The following is a 21,636-nucleotide window of genomic DNA, read 5'->3' on the forward strand; positions in this document are numbered from 1 at the left end:
TACAGATGATCCTTTTGGTCAGTATGCATTGACACAAACACATATGCTGATGTGTGCTTCCATGTGGCCATCAGGTACTCTTACAACGGCCATGGGGAAAACTTCCCAAACTGAGGTGTATATTTTTGGGTCTGCTGCAGTTACCAACTCTACTTATGTGTAGTCATCATGCTATTAATTCACTCCAATACAGCCCAAATGCTTCCTCTGAAATGGAAACACGGTATCTCCAGGGTTAGCAGGATAGAGAATTTTGGTTTATTCCACTTACTACATCTGATCCAGCTGATAATTACAACTAGAGGTGCTTTTAATTTATGATATACAATTGTGTTCAACACAATGTATATCATAAAAATTATATACAAAAATAAAAGATCTGCAAAAATAAAGATCACAAAAATTCAGATATAAATTGAACACTTGCCAAATGTGAGGACATGTATTGCATTTTATGTGATGTATGTTTTGTGAAGAGTAGACTGTCTAATAGTTTGAACACTGAAGAGATAAACTCAATATCAATAACTTGTGGTGTTCTCTGACACAGTGGAGAGACTACTTAATTGTTGATAGGACACCTTATATATCCAGGAAAATTGCAATTGAACATTGTCTACATCAAGGCTTTTACACGTTTGTCATGAGGTGAACTTTCACAAGCATTCAAAACTGTCAGGAAATTTTGTTCCCCCTTTTTTTATCATTGAAGAGGAGAGAGAATCCCCAAACATCCCCTCTTGTCTATGAAAGGTAGAGAATGTGGGGTTTCTCATATTTTCAGCACCTTACTCCTCCATTATCATGATGTTGCCAAAATTTCATGCCAAGAGTCAGAGATTTGGTTGTGGAACAACTCAAACATTTGCCTTACCCCATGAAACAGTCTGTGGTTAGCTTTCCTCATCCCTTCCATCTGATCAGTGTCAGTACTAGAATAGGAATTTCATCCACAGGTCCTTGGGTTTTGTTGTCTCTCAGTCAACAGAAAACTCAGTGAAGACCACTTTGTTCCTTGACTAAGAACTGTATATTTGCATTAAAAAGTCTCAATTTGCCACTAAGTGAGCTGTGCTACAAGACCAATGTATTTTCCCCCAGACTGCTATGCCACAAAATAGCTGGCCTAAGAGTCATTTAGTCCATCTGCTGGGGCTGTTGAAACTTCTGCTTGACAAGGAGAAAATTTTCCATGTTATCACAAATTTTTATTGCCTTTGTGCATCAAGTCCTTCTTTATAGACTAGAGAAAATAACACACTAATCCAGAGACGAAGCATTTTAATATTGTGTTCGTGACAGTATTTGCAATTCCTCCATCAGAACAGATTTCTTGAGTTACTTATAAATAGTTGCTAAATTTATTATTCCACAAAACAGAGCAGAAGAACCATCACTAGTAATCACAGCCCATGTTCTATTACCCTTTTTGCTTCATAATTAAAAAAATTAATTCTATTCATTTACATCTCCATTTTTAGGCCACCTGGAGCATTTTAGAGAGGCAGACCTTGCTATGGACTGTTTGATCATTCTAGCATGTTGAATGTGTGTGCTGACACAGTATTAGAGCTATAATTGACGAGTGCCTCTGGGGGTGGGTGGAGGGAGCACACGCAGAAAGTTTTAGAGAACTCATGCAGAGGTAGCAAGATAAGCTCTGGAGGTGGGGAGGCATGAGCATGAAGAGGTATTGCCCAGAAAAGGAAAAAGGAGCTATTTAATATGCCAAATCTATACAATGATAGAATGTTTAAGAACATATGCAATGTAACAGTTTATGCAACTGCAATATATGAATATAATGCAAGCATGACAACAGTGTTTACAGTTATGGTGTAGCCCTGTTCAATTCTAAGATAACTAAAAGATTACTTTGATGATGGCAGTGGGTATCTATAACAGCCTTCGCAGCATGCAGTCATGGAAGAGTTAGAAGTACCCTCCTATGGTTATGATTGCTGCGCCCAAATTCCTGGATTTTTTTTTTTTGTGCTGAAAGGCCTGCTTTTGTTCCTGAGCATCCCTGTTGATGGCTTAAGGCCTCAGGATGTTGCATGTGGCCAAGGTAATCTGCTAAAAGAACAGCCACCGTAGCAGCTGATGCTTACGACTTGGTGGTAACAATGCTGGCCCTCTTCTGCTGACCCCACCCTTGACATCCTTGATTTTTCCATTTAACTGCTTAGACAACATGACCTATGGCTCTCTGGCCTTCATTCACTCCATTTTCTGGACAGATTCATCATTACTGAGTCACTTGCTGAGCTGATCCAAAAGTGACAAATCATAACTTCTTCCTATTATCCTGTCTTCATCTTGCAGCTCTTCCCCAGGGGACACCATTCCCTGAAACTACTCAGAGGTCAGATGTGATCTCTGCTTTCATTGATCTACACACCCTAAGCCTGCCATTTTTGCACTTTCTGTCCTAAGTTCTACAAATCATATTAAATAAGCAAGAGAATAAATCTTTTCATGACAATATCAGCAGTTTAATTGTTGTCTTACACATACAGTGATAAGGACAGTAGAACAGAAAAAAATTTTACTCTGACAAGGATTAAACAAAATAGCACAGCTTTGGAGAAACAAAGCATGTAACTTAAGCAAACAGAAGTCATGCAAAACATAACAGGATGCCAGCTTAGCTTTGCAAGGCCGACAAAGCAGAAGGTATGCAAAGCAACCATGTTGCTTTGGTTGCTCCAAATGATAGCTGAGGAACAGGCACCTAAAAAGGACACTGGACATTGAAGACAAACCCCAAAGAACCGTATAAGGACTTCCAAAAAGAGGGTGTGACTACGTAAAATAAAGTAATTCATGTACTGTTGTAGTGTGTTCAGTTAGTTTATTTAATCGCTCCCCCATTTTATGTATTGTATCCCCCCTTTCTGTGAAATGGTTCTGCCCTCCCCAGTTTTCCCGCCACAGCTCTCCTGCCAGTTTTGTTTCCATAGTAACCCCTGCCCTCGGTTGTGTCAGTTAGTTATGTTATGTAATTCCTCCTCCCCTATTCTTCCATATAAGCAAACTTTTCCTCCTCCCTGGGCCCAGTCAATCACCCCCCACTCCTCCTAGCTTTCGAGAACCTTCTTCTCTCTGGGGGTTGTGGTTGGCTGTGGTCCTGGGGCCCCTCCTTTACTTTGTATTTATTGGATATTATTGTATACCCGTTATGTTAAGTTCCTCCCCATACCTTTCCTTATTGGTCAGCTGTGGATCCCTCCCTTATCCACCCCCCTCTTTTTAAAACCCTGTTCCTCCCTTCCCTCCTTGATGTTTGCTGGGGTGCCTTCCACCGGTTGGAGCTTCCGTGCTATACAATAAACCGACCTTCACCCCCAGCAAGTGTCCTGCTCCTTCCTCGTCCCACCAGCGCTGCATATCCAACCTGCGATCCAGCTCAGCCCAAGGCCAAGACGCCAAGGGGGGCTGGCCTCCGATGCAGCTGAGGTGTCGGCCACTGAGCCACAGCTAGCCAGAATTCGCTTTGGTGGCCACATATGCCCGGCCGCAATGTACATCCCAGTAGTCAGAGATAGCCAAAGAGTGTGCCATCAGTGTGTATGATTAAACTCTCAGTTTTGAGCTTTTACCAATGTTCAGGGCACTCAGTTAAAGGAATGATTCTGTGAGTGATCAGCACGCTACAGTAAAGACTGCAGCTTTCTAATACTCAAACCTGTGTTAGAAAGATTTTATCTGGCCAATATCTGTATCAATGTTAAGGTTTTATGGTTAGGCTGGGACAATGATACATTAGTACACTAGTCTTTCACCGCAGGCAATTATAAATCTGTTTCTTATGTTAAGTGAAGTTATATTAAGGTATTATTGTGTGCCAGTGGTACTCAGCCCTCTGTGAACATAGACCGCTACAGACATTGTGTTTTCTTTTCCATATTTATATAAAGATTTTTTCTTTCTGATATCATTTGCAATTTACAAAGTATGTCACCTTATGAGCTATGTGACATAGCATGGACCATTTAAAGTGGGAGATGTTTGGGGTTTTTTTGATTAAGTACTGATAGCAAATCTGATCCTATATAAGTGGTTGCAGAGTTGGGGCTGAGCACAGCAAAACACCCACAGCAGAGTGTATAACTCATCAGGTTGGTTTTGCTAGGACAGGAGATGGTTATTGTTGAAGGTTCTGAGAAGGAGGACTAGGGATGCAGGACCTGCATCCCTGTCACTCCTACAGGATGCAGCTGACTGAGTTCACTAGTGCTTTTCCTCTCACCCAACCAGAACCCAATGAGGCCAAGAGCACCTTAAGCCTGATTTCACCTACTTTTAGGTTGTGCTTTGTATGCACTTATTGATATTTTCCAACAAAAACCCTCACCCTTATTTGAATGGAAAATATCTTCCAGATGATCTTACTAGGAGACAATACTTGACCAACTGTTTCCCTGTGTATGACCTTTCAGCATTCACATATTCATTTTCTTGTTCTTCCAAATGGCTCTGGGAATGAGTAACATTCCAAGCTGTAATTAGTAATGATCCCTCTGTGAAGCTAAATACAATTTCTAGAAGAGCAGTTGCGTATCTACTGCCTAGTAAAATATATGCCATATATTATAGCTAACACATTACATTATATAATACAATCTAATGCACTATATTGTACCATACAATGTATTGTAGTTACTACAATATATTGTATTGTACAATATATTGTACTTAATACAATACATGGTATATTTTTCCAGGTGTGTGTTTATAAAGACATTTGTAATTTTTCTTGCTAGTATTTTTAACAAAACTATAAAATAAAGAATGGTAAATTTTCCCCAAACCTTTTTTTTCCTTGCCATTTCTGCAGAAATTGAATGTTTAGTCCAGGCAGAACCTGTAATTTAGCTGTTCCATGGCTCCCATCACCTTTGAGTCACGTTCACAGAGGGTACTACAGCTTGCATGATTGACTCCCACTATTGCCTAGCTGTCTTTTACATAATGTTATGTCTCATATCCCATATCACAAAAAACTCTTCTTTCCCTGGGAAGCTCTAAAAAAATTTGGTCAAAAAATCATCAAATTAAACTTAAAATTGGTGAAAAAGGTAAGTTATGTTAGCATACAGCAGAGTGGAAAGTTAGGCCTATCCTGAAATATATTCTTTATTAGATTTTAAACTACACATACGCTTCAAACACTTGTTGGCTTAATAAGGTATGTTTGATGGAAGTAACCATTTTTTCAGTATGAAGATTTTGAACTTACTTTTTTCCACTTTTCAGTTACAGAGTATTGAGGCGTTACTGTGTTTTAATTACACTTGTGTAGAAATATCTCCCTACAATGATAATTTCATCTTGGGAACACTGGCATTTGCATATTGTTGAGTACATTCATTAAGGTATGTATGTGCCCAATTTTCAGAGAAGATATTAGCAGATCATTAATCATTTGTGTACATTTACTGCTAGCTTGGTGATTGAATTTATGCCAACCTTACTAGAATGAGCTGTCACACAGCATTAGTCACTTTTTTGCTTTACATTGGTGACAGAGGAAGTAGAACTTCTGGGAACTATCCAAAGCTCTATTAGTGGTGGTGGCAGGCCTACACCTCTTTGAAATACCTCAAGAGATGGTGACTCAACCACTTTCCCTGTTCTAGCCTGTTCAAGTGCCTGACCACCCCTAAGCAGAGAGATTTTTCCTAATATCCAATCCAAACATCCCCAGGTAAAACTTGAGGCCATTTCCTCTCATCCTTCACTTGTTACTTGCAAGAATAGACCAACCCTCATCTCCCTATAAGCTCCTTTCATGTCATTGTAGAGAGGGATAAGCTGTCCCCTGAGCCTCTTTTTCTCCAGGCTAAACAACTTCAGCTCACTCAGCTGTTCCTCATAATCCTTGAATTGAAGAGCCTTCAATTCACTGGCCCTTAATCTGAATTTACAGTTTTGGTTTGGTTTGGTTTTAATTACATCCAATACTTTATCATTTACAGGACTCAGTAGTCTCAATAACTAAGCTGTCAATAAACTGCAGCATTATTTAACTGTCATTAAAATCAGCATTATACCACTACTGATCCTCTTTTACCAGTTTGTAAATAGGTCTCCACAAAGAATTTCAACCCTTAATCATTGAAGTCTTGCTAACAAATCTTGGTAGTAACAACCATATATCCGCGTCATGTAGGAAGACTTCCAGATCCTCCACATTTTCTTGAGCTTTATGCATTAATATGGAGGTGACTTATATTAATTTAACATTTTGCTTGTAATAGTCTTACTATTCAATTATGATTATATTCTTCCTTCACAGTTCTCAAGCTCCATCAATGCAATGAAATATTTTCTGCCTGGAAAAGTCATTCCAGATTTGTATACAAAAGTAATTAAAGTATCAACTGGTAATTATGAGGCGAATGTTTTAAGCAAATTTATAGAGTTGCATGGTCTGGTTTTGGTAGCAGTGGGGCTACAGAGATGTCTTCTATGAGAAAATGTGGGAAGTTCTTTCATGTACCTGGTGGCTCCAAAGATGGACATGCTGCTAGGCTAATTAGAAATGATGGTAACACTTCTCTGATAATGTATTTAAGAAGAATTCAAAACCAAAAGGGGTTGCAGAGTTGTAATTTTGACTGAGAAGAGCAGAGAGAGAACATGTGAGAAGAACAACTCTGCAGACACCAAGGTCCGTGGAGAAGGAGGGGCAGGAGCTGCTCCAGGCACTGGAGCCAAGATTCCCCTGCAGGCCGTGGTGCAGGCCGTGGTGAAGCAGCTGTGCCCCTGCAGCCCATGGGGATTCACAGGGATGCACAGATCCACCCACAGCCCATGGAGGTGTCCGTGCTGGAGCAGGTGGATGCCTGGAGGGGGCTGTGATCCTCTGGGAGACCCGTGGAGAGAGGGGCCCTGGCCCCAGGCTGGAGCAGCCTCTCCTTGGGGGCCTGCACCCCATGGGAAGAGAGCCACGTCACAGCAGTTTGAGGGGGACTGGTGCCCATGGGATGGACCCACATTACAGCAGTCCACAGAGAGTTGTTGCTCCTGAGATGGAGCCATGTTGGAGAAGTTGATGGAAAACTGTCTCCTACGGGAGAGTGCCCATTGTGCAGCAGGGGAGCAACTCCTCTTCCTGAGCAGTGGGAGAAGGACGAACTGACGAAAATCAAAATATTTGAGTAAATTTCCTTTTTTGGAACAGTTTTCCTTAAAAAAGTTTTCCTTAAGAATTGTTTTTCTCCTCATGCACAAAGTGACATTACACACATTTATGAATAATAATAATGTCTTACATTTTAAAATCTTTTGTCAGGAAGTACTAATTAATCAACCGAACAGCAACTATTCATTCTGTTTTGCATTATTATGATGTTGTCATGCAGCTGACAGCTAACTGGAGAGATAGAGAGAATATTTAAATATCAAATACATTTCTTCAGCCTAGTCAGAAAAGTTGCTCTGCAATAAGAAGCATTTCCCATGCTTAAATGATTGTCAGGTAAATTTGCTGAAAACTTGTCAGGCAGCAAGTAGTTTATTTGGAGTCAGTGTGATCAAATACCTATACAATATTAACACAGAATAATGAAGTCACAGAAACTATACAAATTAAAATTTATTCCACTGCATAATTTCTTGGAAAAAGCTTGTTGCACAAATGTATTTGCCACAATACTGGAAATAGAGTAAGGCATTGTGCATCAAATTGTTATCAGGAAATCAGGGGGTTTTCCAGTTTTCTTTGGAGTTTACTTTATTGTTGTTGTTATTGTTGTTGTTGTTTTTCCTGAAAGCTCAGAATGAATGTGGAAGAATTGATAAGGCAAACTGGAAAGATAAAATGAGATGAGCAAAACAGAAGACTAAAATAAAGGAAAATGGGAAGTATGGCTTAATGGTGGTAATGTTTGATGGTCATCATAGCATGGTGATGCTATGTTGTTGGTTGGACTTGATGATCTCAAAGGTCTTTTTCAATCCTAATTATTATATGATTTTGTAAAATAGAAATATATGATTTTGTAAAATAGAAATATATGATCTGAGCTTTACAATGAAAGTGAAGGGGAAAAGTACAAAAGTAATGAAATGTGCTAATGGAAAATAAAAAAGTAGTGTGGTAAGTCTGTACTCCTACTGCCCAAGGATACATTTTTCCTCCTTTTAGCTTGTGGGTTAAATCAATAAGAAATTTTTTCCTGACTTTGCATTTTATTTTGTCTTGTCCAGTCATTACATCCTGCAGAGATGAAAATTATTATCACTGTTCAGAAAAGGTACCAGTTGCTGCCTTGGCCAGAATATAACTAACTAAAAGAATCCTGAAGACTGGTTTTCAGTACATTTTTTTCTTTAACAATAAAATGACAGTGCTTTAGTCTTCTCCTTTGGAAGAAGTTGTTGGAAAGTATTGTTTATTAACTGTCTCTCCCTATTCTACCCAGCCACATGTTTTCACAGATCTCAAGGGAACCAGTATCTTTGAGACTTCTGTCCTCTTGGATTGGAATGGCATTAGACAGTAAAATATGAGGAGGTGAGAAAGACAGGTGCAGATAAACAAAGAGGTATAATGGTCCAATATGTCCAGTTGTCTCCTGGAAAAATCCCCTAAAATAACTATGTGAAGCAATACTTAAATTTTTTCTATCCCCATATGCCTTCTTGCTCTACTTTGTAGAGAAATGTAGAGACCAAAAACTATTAAATAGCTACATTTGTCTGTAAGGATCACAAGACTCCTTTCTCTCTCTGTACAAAGTGCAAAGATCCTTTCACATGAAATGACCACATGCTCTGTTTGCATATGTCTTGTCATCTTCCTTTATGGTCCAGGACATCAGAGCACATGCAATGCAGAGCATGAATTCATAGCAAGAATACTTTGCTTCCCTTTCAATTTCTTACTGGCCTAGAGAGATAACTAAACAGACGTTTCCCCTAACAAGAATATCAGCTGAAAAAATTAATTAGATAATTAGCTCAAAGTAACTCATCGTATTTGCTGTGTATTCTAGTCTGTTGCTTGTTTTTCTTCCCTTCCGTAGCCAATACCTTTTGTCTTATATAACAAGCTATTATTATTAGGCTAACGTCACTCAAAAGTCTGACTCAGCTATTCATAATACTAAAGATAAAGGAACACTTACTGCTGGCTTTCAGATGGGTTTTAAGTTATTCTGTTCCCACTGAGTCAGGAGCTCTTTGCCAAGAGCTTTTGAAATCTTCCAGTTCTGCCATTTGAACTTGTGCCTTTTTCACAATAGTAAGCAGCACATTCAGACTCTCAGTATGTACACCCACACACCATGTCCTGCTCATACATCAATTTACATTTACTTTGTTATTCTGCCAACCTTTCTTAATTCTACCAGTCATCCTTCCTTTCTGCAATTCAAATGAGTCATGGAATGCTTCGACCTGTTGTAGCACAAGAAGTTTTCCTACATTCTTGTTGAAAATTGTTTCCTGAGAGCCTCACTGCAAGCAGTGACTTTTAAGTACTTTCTAAATAAGGTCTTGAGAATTATTTCTGTAAGTACGTATTCATTTAGCAGCTGAAGTACCCTAGCTCCATAATGCATTCCCCAGCAATATTTTTGGGGAATTTTAGCTCCTACCTTAATCAATAAAATTGATTAAATCGATAAAATCCCTGTTTCAGGACTGGGAGAAATGCTCTTCAACTGTGGTCCCTTAGATTGTAAAGCTCTGTATTTGGTCTGGCTGAGATGGAGCTAGTTTTCCCACAGCAGTCCTCACACTGCTGTGCTTTGCATTAGTAGCTGGAAAGGTGTCGATAACACAGCAGTGCCTTGGCTGCTGCTGAGCAGTGCTGGCACAGCACCAGCTTCTCCTTTCACAATTAGGCTGGGATGAGCAAGATCTTGGGAGGGGACAGAGCCGGGATGGCTGACCCAAAGTAGCTGAAAGAGTATTTCATATCATGTTATGTCTGGTCAGCAGTACAGCAATACAAGCTACAATACAGCAATACAAGCTAAGGGAAAGGAGGAGGAAGTGGTGGGGGGGGGGAGAATATTTGTTCTTATGATTATCTTCCAGAACAATTGCACATACAGAAGCTTTACCTCCCAAGAGGTGGCTGGACATTACCTGCTGACGGGAAGTAGAGAATAAATCTATTGTTTTCCTCTGCTTCCACATGCAGACATTGTTTTTACTTTATTAAACTGCCTCATTCTTTACTATGTGTTTTTTTCATCTTTCTCCCCTCCTCCAGTCCTCCTATGGAAGGAAGTAACTAAGTGGCTTGGTAGGCACCTAACATCCAGCCAGGGTCAACCCACCACAAACTCTTAATTTCGCACAAATTCTAATCACAGGCCTTCTGTGAGCATACCTAAAGGGGTCTGCAACATGTTTCTGCATTGTTTCCTTCTAGAACTCTGCTTTCTCCTCATGATCAGACTAAACACACAAATCTTCTTAACAGCTGCCGAGTTGTACACAGGTAACTGCTATTCAGTTTGCTAAAGCTTGTTAAACTCAAATGGTCATTCATTACAGTAACAAGACACATCAATCACCACAGCACAACTCTGCCCCTTTCTTTACCTAAAGATTTCAACTAAGTGCTTAGAAAAGCAAGTTAAATAAATCTACTCCTATTAAATGGGAAAACAGGAAAAAAGACATTTTTAGAAGCATGGTGGTGATTCCACAGGACACAGAAACCTGTGAAACAATTCATCATGGGGGTTTTTAGGCTCCTGTTTCATTCAAGCAGATCAGCTCTAGAGATAATCAGTCTCCCGCTGCTTCCTTTCTGCTTTCCAGAGTTGAGAATTCTCTAAAGTAATTGAAATGTAAATCTCTCTTATACATTGTCCCAGGGACAGTTAGAGAAGTTTTGGCAAAGTTCTTTAAAGAAGGGAGGGTTGCAGATGGTAGAGCTGATTGGGGGGGGGGGGGTGTAATTAGTGCACAGCAGCATCGGGGTGAATCCTAAATTTAAAATTAGTTCAAAACTAGGATTTGGATGACTACTACTTGTCATTGCTTGAAGAAGCTCAGAGTCCATAACTTAGTCTGGCTCAGTGGAAGTATGCAATTAGGAGAGCTGAGACATTGGGTTCTGTTTCCACATTTTCATTGCTCAAATATCTTCAATTCCTTCTGTCTCTCCTCCCTGCCCATTTGGATCACCATAAACAGTAAGCTCTTTGAAGCAGAGACCATCTCAACACATTCTGTGCAGTTGCAAATCATTGTCTTAACCCTTTTGCTCATCTACACTAAAGATTTTCCCTTTCAAAGATACACTGGTGGCTACAGCAGAGCATCCTTTCAGAAGAGAAACATCATGCACATCAATACTGTTGTTAATCATGTTCAACTCATTTGGCAGCTAAAAAGAAAACAGAAAAGGATGTTGATCCCAAGAACCTTGATTTTTACCTTATAGTTGTCTCTTAAATCTTGCTCAAAGACAAATAGGGAAAATTAGATAGATAGACAAAATTTCATCTGCTGAAAACTATGTCTGTCACATGAGCATCTGATGGATGTTAAATGTACTCAGTGCAGACAGCTCAGTGTGCAAGCTGTAGTGCAGGCTGCAGACTGAGCTCTGCCAGGACATGAGCCTGAGCCTAAACAAGAAGCAAGAGGCCATGGACTGCTGACCCTTTGCACATCAGAGGGCACGGGGACATGTGGCTGGCCAGGTGATGGGACACTGAGACACAGCAGGAGCCGAGGGCTCTGGATGAAAAGGGAGACTTTGGTGTGCTTAGACTGTGAAGGTATGAAAGCCCAGGGATTCCTTTGTTCAGGGTCCCTCCTCAGAGGCACCACCTCGAGCTATTATCTTGTTATTTAGTTATCACATCAAGATTAAACTATTTTAAAGATCTTGACATGTGAGACTTTGTTTTAGGAAACTTGGGGTTGAGCCAGTGAGGAATGCTGGTCCAACTGACAGCGGGGAGATGTAGCTGCAAAGGGATTCCAGCTCAGGTGGTGGAAATGTGACTGCCAGAGTGGCTCCTGGGTTGTTGGACAGGGAAGCTTCCTTAGCATGGAGATTTCCTGTTACAGTCAAAGAGTTTTTCCCTTGTGCCCTGAAACTGAATGAGACTCATGCCTGGGCAGTGATGTCTCAGGATGCGTCTTAGTGATTAATTGAGAACCAGAGAATTCTCCTGAAAAATGATCTTGGGAAATTCTTTCCCTTCTGTTTGGAGATGTGCAGACCATGGTAGAACTACTGGGTGCGATACCACGGCTCTCCTGCTCAGGTCTGCCAAATGACTCACGCTGTAACAGGGACGGCATGAAAGTTACTCCTGATGTCTGTCTTGACATTTGGGGCACTTTGATCTCACTACAAAGTGTGCAGCTTTCTCCATTAACTGATCACCTATTCAGAGACATGAGGCTGAGATCTTCAGTATTTTGACACAGTGACCTATTTTTTTAATCAGCCCTTTAGCCTATCATTCATAAGTAGCTTTACCATCTCATTTGGGTGTTGTTAGGAGATGATTTTTTATAATATTGCATATTTCTAAACTACAATAAGATGAATGCAATAGACAATAGATACCAGCAGACATCATCTCATTATTCAAAGCATTACCCCTTTACTCAGCTAGAAAGTATATGTTCTCTGATCAGAGGATTTATGTTACTCCTCTTATGACACTAGATCAACTTAGATTAGCTAAATTATTAGGTATAAAATTTTAAATACCTTTTTAGCTTCCCTCCAAATATTTTACAATAGTTAATGAATTAAATTGTATTTTAAGCTGACACCTTCTCATCTCAAAACTCCTTTATCATTTTGAAAGATGGCAATATAAAGAGACATTTAAAAAGCCTCTTTTTTCATTTTACATGCACAAAACTAATAGTAAAACTAATTTTACTACACAAAAATTTAATTGCTATTTAAACCCGAATTATGAGCCAGAAGTTGGCATACACCACAGTTTAGCTAACATTGCTACACAGGCTACATTAGCAAAGAAGCCAACCACACAATAAAAAGGAGCTATTCTGCTGCTAGACATAAATCACGTTGCTGAAGGACAGAATCTGTACCTACAATGGATACACATGTAAGAGTTTTGTGGGTTTTATTTGGCACAGAACCACTACATTGGCTAGAAGCACTGGCAAACCTCAGATCTAAGTATTAAATGCTCAGACTCTATTCACCTCCACAAAGGACCTGCTGGACCAGGGAGCTAACCACAGGGAAATGGTACTGCAAGCCCACTAAATGGAAGCAGGCAGAGGCATCAAAAAGGTGAAGATCTGGTCCCATCCAGAGCACAGCTGTGTGGGATGGACATGTAATAACTGAAGGATTTATTAGGTCTGCAGTGAGTACCTATTGGAATATGTATCCCAATATAACCAGTTAGATGGTGCCTAGGCCAATTCTGACCTTCGCTGCTGGGCCAGAGGCAGCACTGCGGTGTTTTACCCCAGAGATACCTTGGCTGGCGGCAGAGTGCAGCGGGGCACAAGACAGGACTCCGTTCTCCTCAGGAGAGAGCTTCTGGCGATGGTAGAGAGAAAGGGAATGGATTCTGCTAGAAGGTAGCCAGATGTTTATTCCAAGAGTACAGAGGTCTGCACTGGGCCACTGCTGCTAACAGAATGCCGGCCGCATGGTCTCATTAACTTTATAAGCTCGGGGACAGGGGAAGGGGAGGGGACAGGTGAGTTACCAACCAGGTGAAGGGGGCAGGGTCTCAAGGGAGGATGACACTTAGACAGTCCAATGACCCCCAGGCCTGAGGAGCATCCTTTGAAATCGACGAATCACACGACGCCTTGCTGGTATGTTAGCCTGATTGACAGGGCACACTCAGCAAGGGGTGAGGGGGAAGGGAGAAGGGATAGGTACACATGGGAAGGGCCCCGGAAGTTTAAAACCGGACATTGCAACACACCACAACAAGTACCCACACGCCCATGGCCAGGAGGAGGTAGGGAAGCAGCCTCTGAGTCACTGTGCCTCCTGGGCCAGGACCTAACTTTTAATCAAGACCATTCAGAAGTGGGGCCTGAGCAGAGCCAAGGAAGGCACCTGAAGTAAAGATGCAGTCAAAGAGGGATATGGGAAAACAAAATCCAGCTGTGGTTTGAATAATCATACCTCAGAATAACCAATTAAATACTTAGGCCACTCTTTTTCACTCTTCTCCTTTTAATAGCTGTGTGGTGGGAGCTAAGCTGATATGTAGATTAGAAAAAATGATGGAAGTAGAAGCATCTACTAGAGGAACAAGTTCCAGCCAAGACACATGGGAAGGCAGCTTTTACTCCAGCTATCTACATTAGTTTTATAAGCACTTCTATGCACAGGTGATATGGATGCACTCATGTATTTCATGAACAATAACTAATTAACTGGTATGTGGGCCAAATTAGAGAGAATCACTCACATCTTAACATTAGCAGATCAATGCAGCTATTGGTTAAAATAATGCTTATATTCTGTAACCATTTCCTATGTGATCTGAGGTTCCATTTTCTCTGTAGCATCACTGAAGATAATGGGGACTTTGAGTGCTCACATTGCAATCAGGAAGAAAAGTATGACCACATAATTGCAGTTTGCATTTTATCTTCTGAACTGGCTTATATCAGTAATGTCAAAAATCAAGTTTCTGAACTACACTATCTTATCTTGCACATTTGACATACCTGAGCTCACAGTGTGTGTTTCTTTGCATGTACACTTTCAGAGTTCTTATATCAGTAAATTATCTGTAAGACGAAAAAATCTCTTTTGTAAATGCCAGAGTTGCTCTGTCTGTGGACTCTGCAATATTCATTAAATTAAGATTATTTAGTGCACAAGAAGCACATCTCAGCTTTGAAGATGATGAGGTCATCTTCTTCATGGTTCCTCCTTGTGAAAAAGACCATGCTAGAGAGGGAAATTTCTGGTGCTTGTTTTGCTAAAATTGTCCCTTCAAGATACTTCCACTTGTTTCAAATTAGGGAAAACCCAGCTGCTCATTTTACAAATGTATGGACCAATGTAAAGTATTACAATCCCACAGCAGAGTCAGTGTAGAAAGACAGATGTTTTCAGCTCCTGCTAAAGGTCTTTTTAACTTCCTCAGTTAGCCTTTTGCTGGCATGCTTTTAGGGTTCACAGACCCCTCTGCTCCACACGACATCTGCAGAATCAATAAACTAGCAGTTTCAGTAGTAGATCCCAATAAAGAGTTTGAAACTTTAATTTTCAAATATTCCTGAACCTGACTCAGATGCTTATGTACACTAGTCCTTAAACTTATTTATTCTTTAAAACTTATTTTTCCTAACACCAAACACAGAAATTAATTTTTCTTTGAAGTCAGTTGAAATCATAAATCATTATTTTGAGGACAGGGGCCAGAAAATTGTTTCCAGTATACAGGAGCAAAGATGAAAGCAACATGGAATGTGAAAGAGAAAGCCAGTCTCCCAGTAAGAGCAAATGGCAAATATGGGCTTCCTTTTTGGGTCAAATTTTGTCTGACACAGAATATTCGTCTTTTAATGTGTGCAATATTCCATCACTATTTAAAACATTCTGTGAACTTTCAGGGCAGAAACAACAAAGTCAACAAGCAATACAGCGTAATGGGAACTCTTGACAGCGAGATCGGCAAGAATGAATGGAGAAGGTAAACTGGACTTGACTGAGGCTTTATTTTCCCTTTTTCCATGTAAATACTGTTTCTTTGAAGTAACATTAGCAAAAGCAATTCAAAGCTCAGCTATGTGTACACAGCACTGTTATTTCTTTACAGAAACTTTTGTTGTAATAAAAAAAGTAAGACCTTTTACCTTGATACAGAGCTTTTCATCTTCAAAGCATTCTCACAGATACATTCTAGCTAATCTGAACACCCCTTAACACAGTTGATGTTGATTACTATCACAATTCTGATTCAGGAGGGACAGAGTTTAGATTATGTATATGGACGAAAGTATTTGATGTCTGAAGAGGGATTAAAACTCAAGGGTCACTACGTCCTAATTGCCCACAACAGACCTTTCCTCAGCTTTGGTGTTTTACTGTGAAGAATTATCTTCCTATACACAAACCGTTTTCTGTATTTACCTAAATAATATACTATTTTTGTAATTAAAGTGTTTCTTACACTAACATGTTTCTGTCCATGTGATCAAGGTTTCCAAACTCTGTCAGCCCTATGACCAAAACTGTTAGAATAGTTGTGGAGGACTTAAATTGTCAGGTCTTCCTAGACTTCTAAGGACTTTCAGAGTTTTCGGGTATTGGCTACATGTAGAGCTCCACAAAAATTCCCTTGAGACATAGAAAAATTACTTTACATTTAAGTTTGAAAGGCATTCATCTGATACATTAACTACCTATTTTCATCTAAAGGTTCTTTTGTATTTTTTGAATGGTGTAATGGTTAAATTATTTTTACACATTATTTTAACTTCAGCTAAAGAAACACTGCCCATGAGACAAAGCCAACAAAAACACTGCAAAATAAAAGCAGAGAAATTCCAAATAATTGTGAATTTATTTTATTTTTGAAAAAATGAAACATCATATAACTGTTCCTCTTTATTCAGAAAAATGGATTTACAGTTCGTCATTTAGAATATGAAGTACAAAATGCAATCTCTGGGAAAATACAAAGCTATCACTTTATTTTATGGCGCTCTTTTCTGCAATGCCATAAATGGAATTGAGAACTGAAATTGCAATGTCTCTAGTAATCCTGTAACAAGCTTTTTATAAGCAATTCAGCAGAGAATTGTAGGATTAAACAGAAAGACTTGCCAAGAATTATTCATTAAAAGATTCTGCACAGTAAAAGCAGAAAACATGCCTTCAACAGAACAAGAAATACATGGCAAATTTCAGTATTATTGTGGTATTATGGCTACACACTGAAGCCATAAAAGAAGTTAGCTGTAACTTCAACTGAAGAAGTTAATATGTGGCATCACTCATGTCCTTCTTTCTCCTTGATTTTCCAAAGTATGCTCTACATTTTGACCTGCAGTAAGAAAGTTTCAGCCTTTGTAACAAACATCCCATCAGCCTACGGAGATTGCCAGCACACACTGAAGACAGAGTTTAAAAAAAAAGTGTTTAAAAAAATAGTGTTAAAAAAAAAGTGTTCAAAAGTGTTGAAAGCTGCACAGAGAGCACATTCCAGCTGAAGTGTGAGTTCAGCACTAGCTCCTACTATCTTAAGTTATTGGGAATATCCATTTCTTTCAGTATACAAGGGACTATCTCAAGGTCGTAGCAGTTGAAATGTAGGACATATGTCCAGTGACGAATCTGAGCCTGCATTTACTAGCAGACATGTGACAGTTTTTTAACAGGCAGGTTAAGTGGCATGTGAGAATACACGCCTGGTGGCCAAGGTGTCTTCAGTCGATAAAGTTGCTTCAAAGAAAATATATCAAACACTTTTACAAGCAAGTACTCCCAATTAACAAGATAGAGGCTCTTTTCGAAAGTTATACATTTTATTAAAATATATATATAAATTTGTAATGCCTATAGAAATAAAATGCACAAATACATAAAAACTATTGATGTGTCTCCAAATGTAGGATTATGGTACAGTAAAACAAGTGTTCCTCCTAAATGTATGGACTGGTAGCAACAAGAAAAATACCACAGATAGGAAAATCTTAATTATTAATACACAATAAAATGTCTATCTTTTTCTATCACTTGAAGCTCTGTTTAGCTTGGAGAGCTAAATATTCGTGTTTAGCATGTCCATCGTTTAGCTTGTGTTTAGCTTGGAGAGCTAAACATGTGTAATCTTTCTATGTGTCTGTACTTCAGAAAGAACTACTTTTCTTTTTTGCAAAATGTGCTCCAGTTTGTTCTCAGACATCTTTTTGGATAATGAAAAGACAACTCTTAATTCAGAGTACATTAGAACTCTAAATTAATTAGAATTTTATTTAAAACAAACCTCTTTTACTTAGTTAAAAATATTCTAAATTAGGAATTTTCATGTAGGTGAGAGTTAGAATTTAGATCTCATTTTGCCGTTTTAGTACTCCAAGGCTAATCAGCACTTTTTCGCTTCCTGTTGCTGGGGGTTTTTTTGCTTCAGGCATGTGGGGCTCAGTTTAGCTCCACCTCTGTTGGCAAATCCAAGGATTTGAATGGGCAGGGGGCAAAGTCAAATAAACCGCTGTTTCCGGGAACATGGAAAGGTGGTCCGACTGAAATCCGACTGAAATATAGACCCTCTGACAATTACGATTTCAGAGAGACCGAGCCAGGGCTCGGCAATCTGAGCACACAGTTGCACCTTCCGGTAGACAAACTATTTCCATCACACCTCCCGTAGCACCACTCCGGCTCCACGCAGCAGGGGCTCCCAGAGTCGCCGCGGAGCCTGCAGGTGGGAAGGATTAAGGAGCAAGCACGACGGGTTTGCGGCGTTGGGCACGGCAGGGCGCCCGCTCCCCTCACGGCCCGGCGCTCCCGGGCCCGCGGCGCTGCCGGGCCACAGCGCGGGCAGGTGCTGCCCCCTAGCGGCGGGCAGCGCCCTTCCCCGGCGGGCTGAGCGCGGCCCCCGCGGCACCGCCCCGCCCTCCCGCCAGCATGGCCGCCGCCGCCGCTGCCGCCTCCGTGCCTGTGAAGGTAAGCGTGCTTCCGCCCAGCGGTGCCTCAGGAGGGAGGGGGTGGCGTCCATCGTCGTCCGCAAACCCTCCCCGCCGCAGTCTCGGGGCGAGTGCTGGAGCCAGATGGCGGGAGCCGTGCCGCTGCCCTCCCGGCGCTGCCGACCGCGTGCCGAGAGGCGCTGCCGTCTCTGCTTGCTTCCTTCCTTCCTCCTTCTCTCCCCTCCTGCCCGCTGCATTTTTCCCCGCTTCCTGCCGGCTTCCCACCCTCCTGCTGCGCCGCCTGTCGGGAGCGGGCCCGGAAGCGCGGTGGCGCCGCTGCTCTGGGGGGCGCCGCTCCCTCGCCAAGGCCCGTGCTGGGGCGCCCGCGACCGTCCCGGAAGGGACTTTTCTTTTTTCTTTTTCTTTTCTTTTCTTTTTTCTTTTTTTTTTAATTCGGAGAAATCGCCTTTCCCGGTTATCTGACCCACGTGCGGTGTGTTGGTTTGTCACTGAGAGGAATCGTGGCGGGTCTGTAGCTCTGGGCTCTGTTTTTAAACGTGCACGGAGCTCTAAGCTTTGGTAGAAGTAAGCAATGCAAAACTTCCTCTCTTAAGACTAATTTCTTGTGGGTTTGAAGAGCTGCTTAGAGCGGTGATGGCACCAGAGGTGAGCAGGCCGGTACTCAGGCTGAAATTTGAGTTTTCACATACTGTGCATTATTTTTCTGCCATGAAGTAAAAAATCCCAGTCCTTTTGGATGTAGAAAACAGTTAGAACCCGTCTTCAGTGTACAGATTTATTCTCTAAAGTACAACTTATACTTAGCTTGATGTTTGTCTTCTTTAAGCAAAATTATTTGTAATGCTATCCTCATCCCTTTCTCAGTATCCCCAAAATACAGAGAAGAATACAGAAGGATTTGTGTGTGGTTAGTTGTCAAAAAGCCCCATAGATGATCATGATATGTACTAGTTTAAGACCCGCAGGTGAACAAGTGTAGGCAGTCACTACAGAGATACCACTATGCCTTTCACTTAAACCTTTGAGAAGTTCATCAAACACCACATGAAGAAAGGCATACACCCGTTAGTGTGATTGTTTCTTGGACTTTGATGAGAAATGGGTTTGATTTTTGTAGTTACTGTTGTGATAACTTTTTGTTAGGTTTCACTTCTGTTGCTCTTCACTCCACTGTTTGAGATTCACTGTATTGTAATGCCATTTTGCTTGAGATTTAATTCCAGATTGCCTTTGATACAGGCTCCATTAAATTTTACAAGTTATATCCTTTGTGTCCCTTTGTAGGATGCAAAGTCTGGAATGGAGAATACAGTCTTACATCTTTCCATTCTTGAAGTCATTCCTAGGTGTGAGGTCAGTTCTCTTGCTTTTGAGGAAAGGTGAAACTCTTCTTCCTTGGTCACATCCTCTCTGCCTTCCCATGTGTTCAGCTCCTGGGCTGGCAGCTGGGAATAGAAGTCAGCACCCCTCACCGGGGTGTTGTGGTTTAGACATGACGCTCTCCAATTCAGTGTTCCCACTGAAGTCACTCCACACATCATCCCATCCCCTGCAGCAGAATGAGAGGAGAGTTGAAGGCACAAAAGGTGAAGATCATGGGTTGAGATAAGAACAATTTACTAGAAACAACAATAAGATAAGAAAAACAGTAATAACAGCTATATAATTGGGAGAGGTGAGCAGCTAATATGCAACTGCTCACCACTATGCACAGCCCAAAAATACTCAATTGTCATGCTACCCTGACCCCAGGCCCCTTCCCCTGTTTTTGGAAAATGATACTAGGTCATGTAGAATAACGTCCAGGTCCTAGTCATGGCCCTCCCAGACTACTGCAAAAATTAATCCTGTCCTGGCCGGAGCCAGGATTTCTCCCACTGAGCCTAGAGCATTTGCATTCGTTTTGATAATTCACTAGGAGATTTGGAAAGCCGAATTTAGTATGGAATGAGATTTTTATGTTTAGTTCCCAGATACAAATAGTATTTCTGGAGATCATATAAGCTAGAGGAAAAATAACTGTCAGGAAAAATTAATTTTAGGGTTAGAGCTGCTAGCTCCAAGCTGACATTACATGGCTGGAGAAGCAGCTACTTCAGAAATCTCTGCTACCTAACTTTCCTTCCACTGAAGTAGCTCTCCAGTGAATTATAAGTGAGCCCAGCATTTCTCTAGCCAGGGTTGCCTCAGGTAGCCTGACTGCCACTGCGGTAAGTTTGCAGTGGGTAAGAAAGCGCAACAAGCTCAACATAGTCTGGGTCATCTGTGCTTTGGGTTCTGCACCGTGGGAGCTGTGAATGTTTTGCAAGCTCGTTGCAGCCTGCAATTTCTGACAGCAGAGCTATTGGTGTAGAATCCTGGGCAGGTACCGAACAGTGCAGCCAAAGTACATATTGATGCTGCTGCAGCCCCTGAGTTATGGAGCCTGAGAGCAAATGTGAGAGCGACCACACCAGGCCTATGCTGCCAGAGGCCGGGCATGCTGCTTTCTGTACAGGAACAGTCTGTTACTGTAATCGATCTGTGTGTTTATAATAACCTTAAAGCACTGCATTTCCAAAGTAACTTTCATGTTGTGCATCTGTGCTACTCTCTCCCGCACTGCACATTTTTCCTCAGTCCCAACAACTTTCACTTTGCTAGAGGTAAAAGTTCAGTTCCCTTTTGTATCCTAAGTCATAGGCCACTAGTGTTATACCCAGCTAAAACCAGTAAAGGGACTGAAGGAACCTTTTTTTTCCCCTCCTAGATTGAAAAAAAAAGAGAAAGGCGCCATTTTGGTCCTGTCCTCTGGCAATGTAGCAATCATCAGTGTTTACTGAATATATGCATGAACATTGTTAAGGATAGTCTTTTCTGGATTTTGAGTTTTGTGGTTGTTCCTGTTGCAGATCTTTCACAATTCTTAAGGCAATTTGTTATTCATCCTAAACTGTACGTAGTTTTCAGGATTTTCATGAGCAATCCACGTCAGAACCTTTGCGGTAGCTAAGCAGCACGAGTGACACGGGAACAGACCCATCAATA

General features: G+C 41.0%; 1 protein-coding gene across 2 annotated transcripts in view; it reads left to right on the forward strand.

The window, feature by feature from the left end:
• Positions 1-18,479: 18,479 nt before the first annotated feature.
• Positions 18,480-21,636, forward strand: part of MTAP (methylthioadenosine phosphorylase) — a 38,855-nt gene continuing 35,698 nt past the window's right edge. The window contains exon 1 of one of the 2 annotated variants that reach the window (XM_074532561.1): positions 18,480-18,628. In XM_074532561.1, the coding sequence (XP_074388662.1) occupies positions 18,590-18,628 (39 nt within the window). In that variant the 5' untranslated portion in view covers positions 18,480-18,589. Of the gene's footprint in view, positions 18,629-19,227; positions 19,255-21,636 lie in introns of those variants that run through there. The other variant, XM_074532562.1, reaches the window with a different exon arrangement.

This window comes from Zonotrichia albicollis, chromosome Z (assembly GCF_047830755.1).
Source record: "Zonotrichia albicollis isolate bZonAlb1 chromosome Z, bZonAlb1.hap1, whole genome shotgun sequence".
NCBI lineage: Eukaryota > Metazoa > Chordata > Aves > Passeriformes > Passerellidae > Zonotrichia > Zonotrichia albicollis.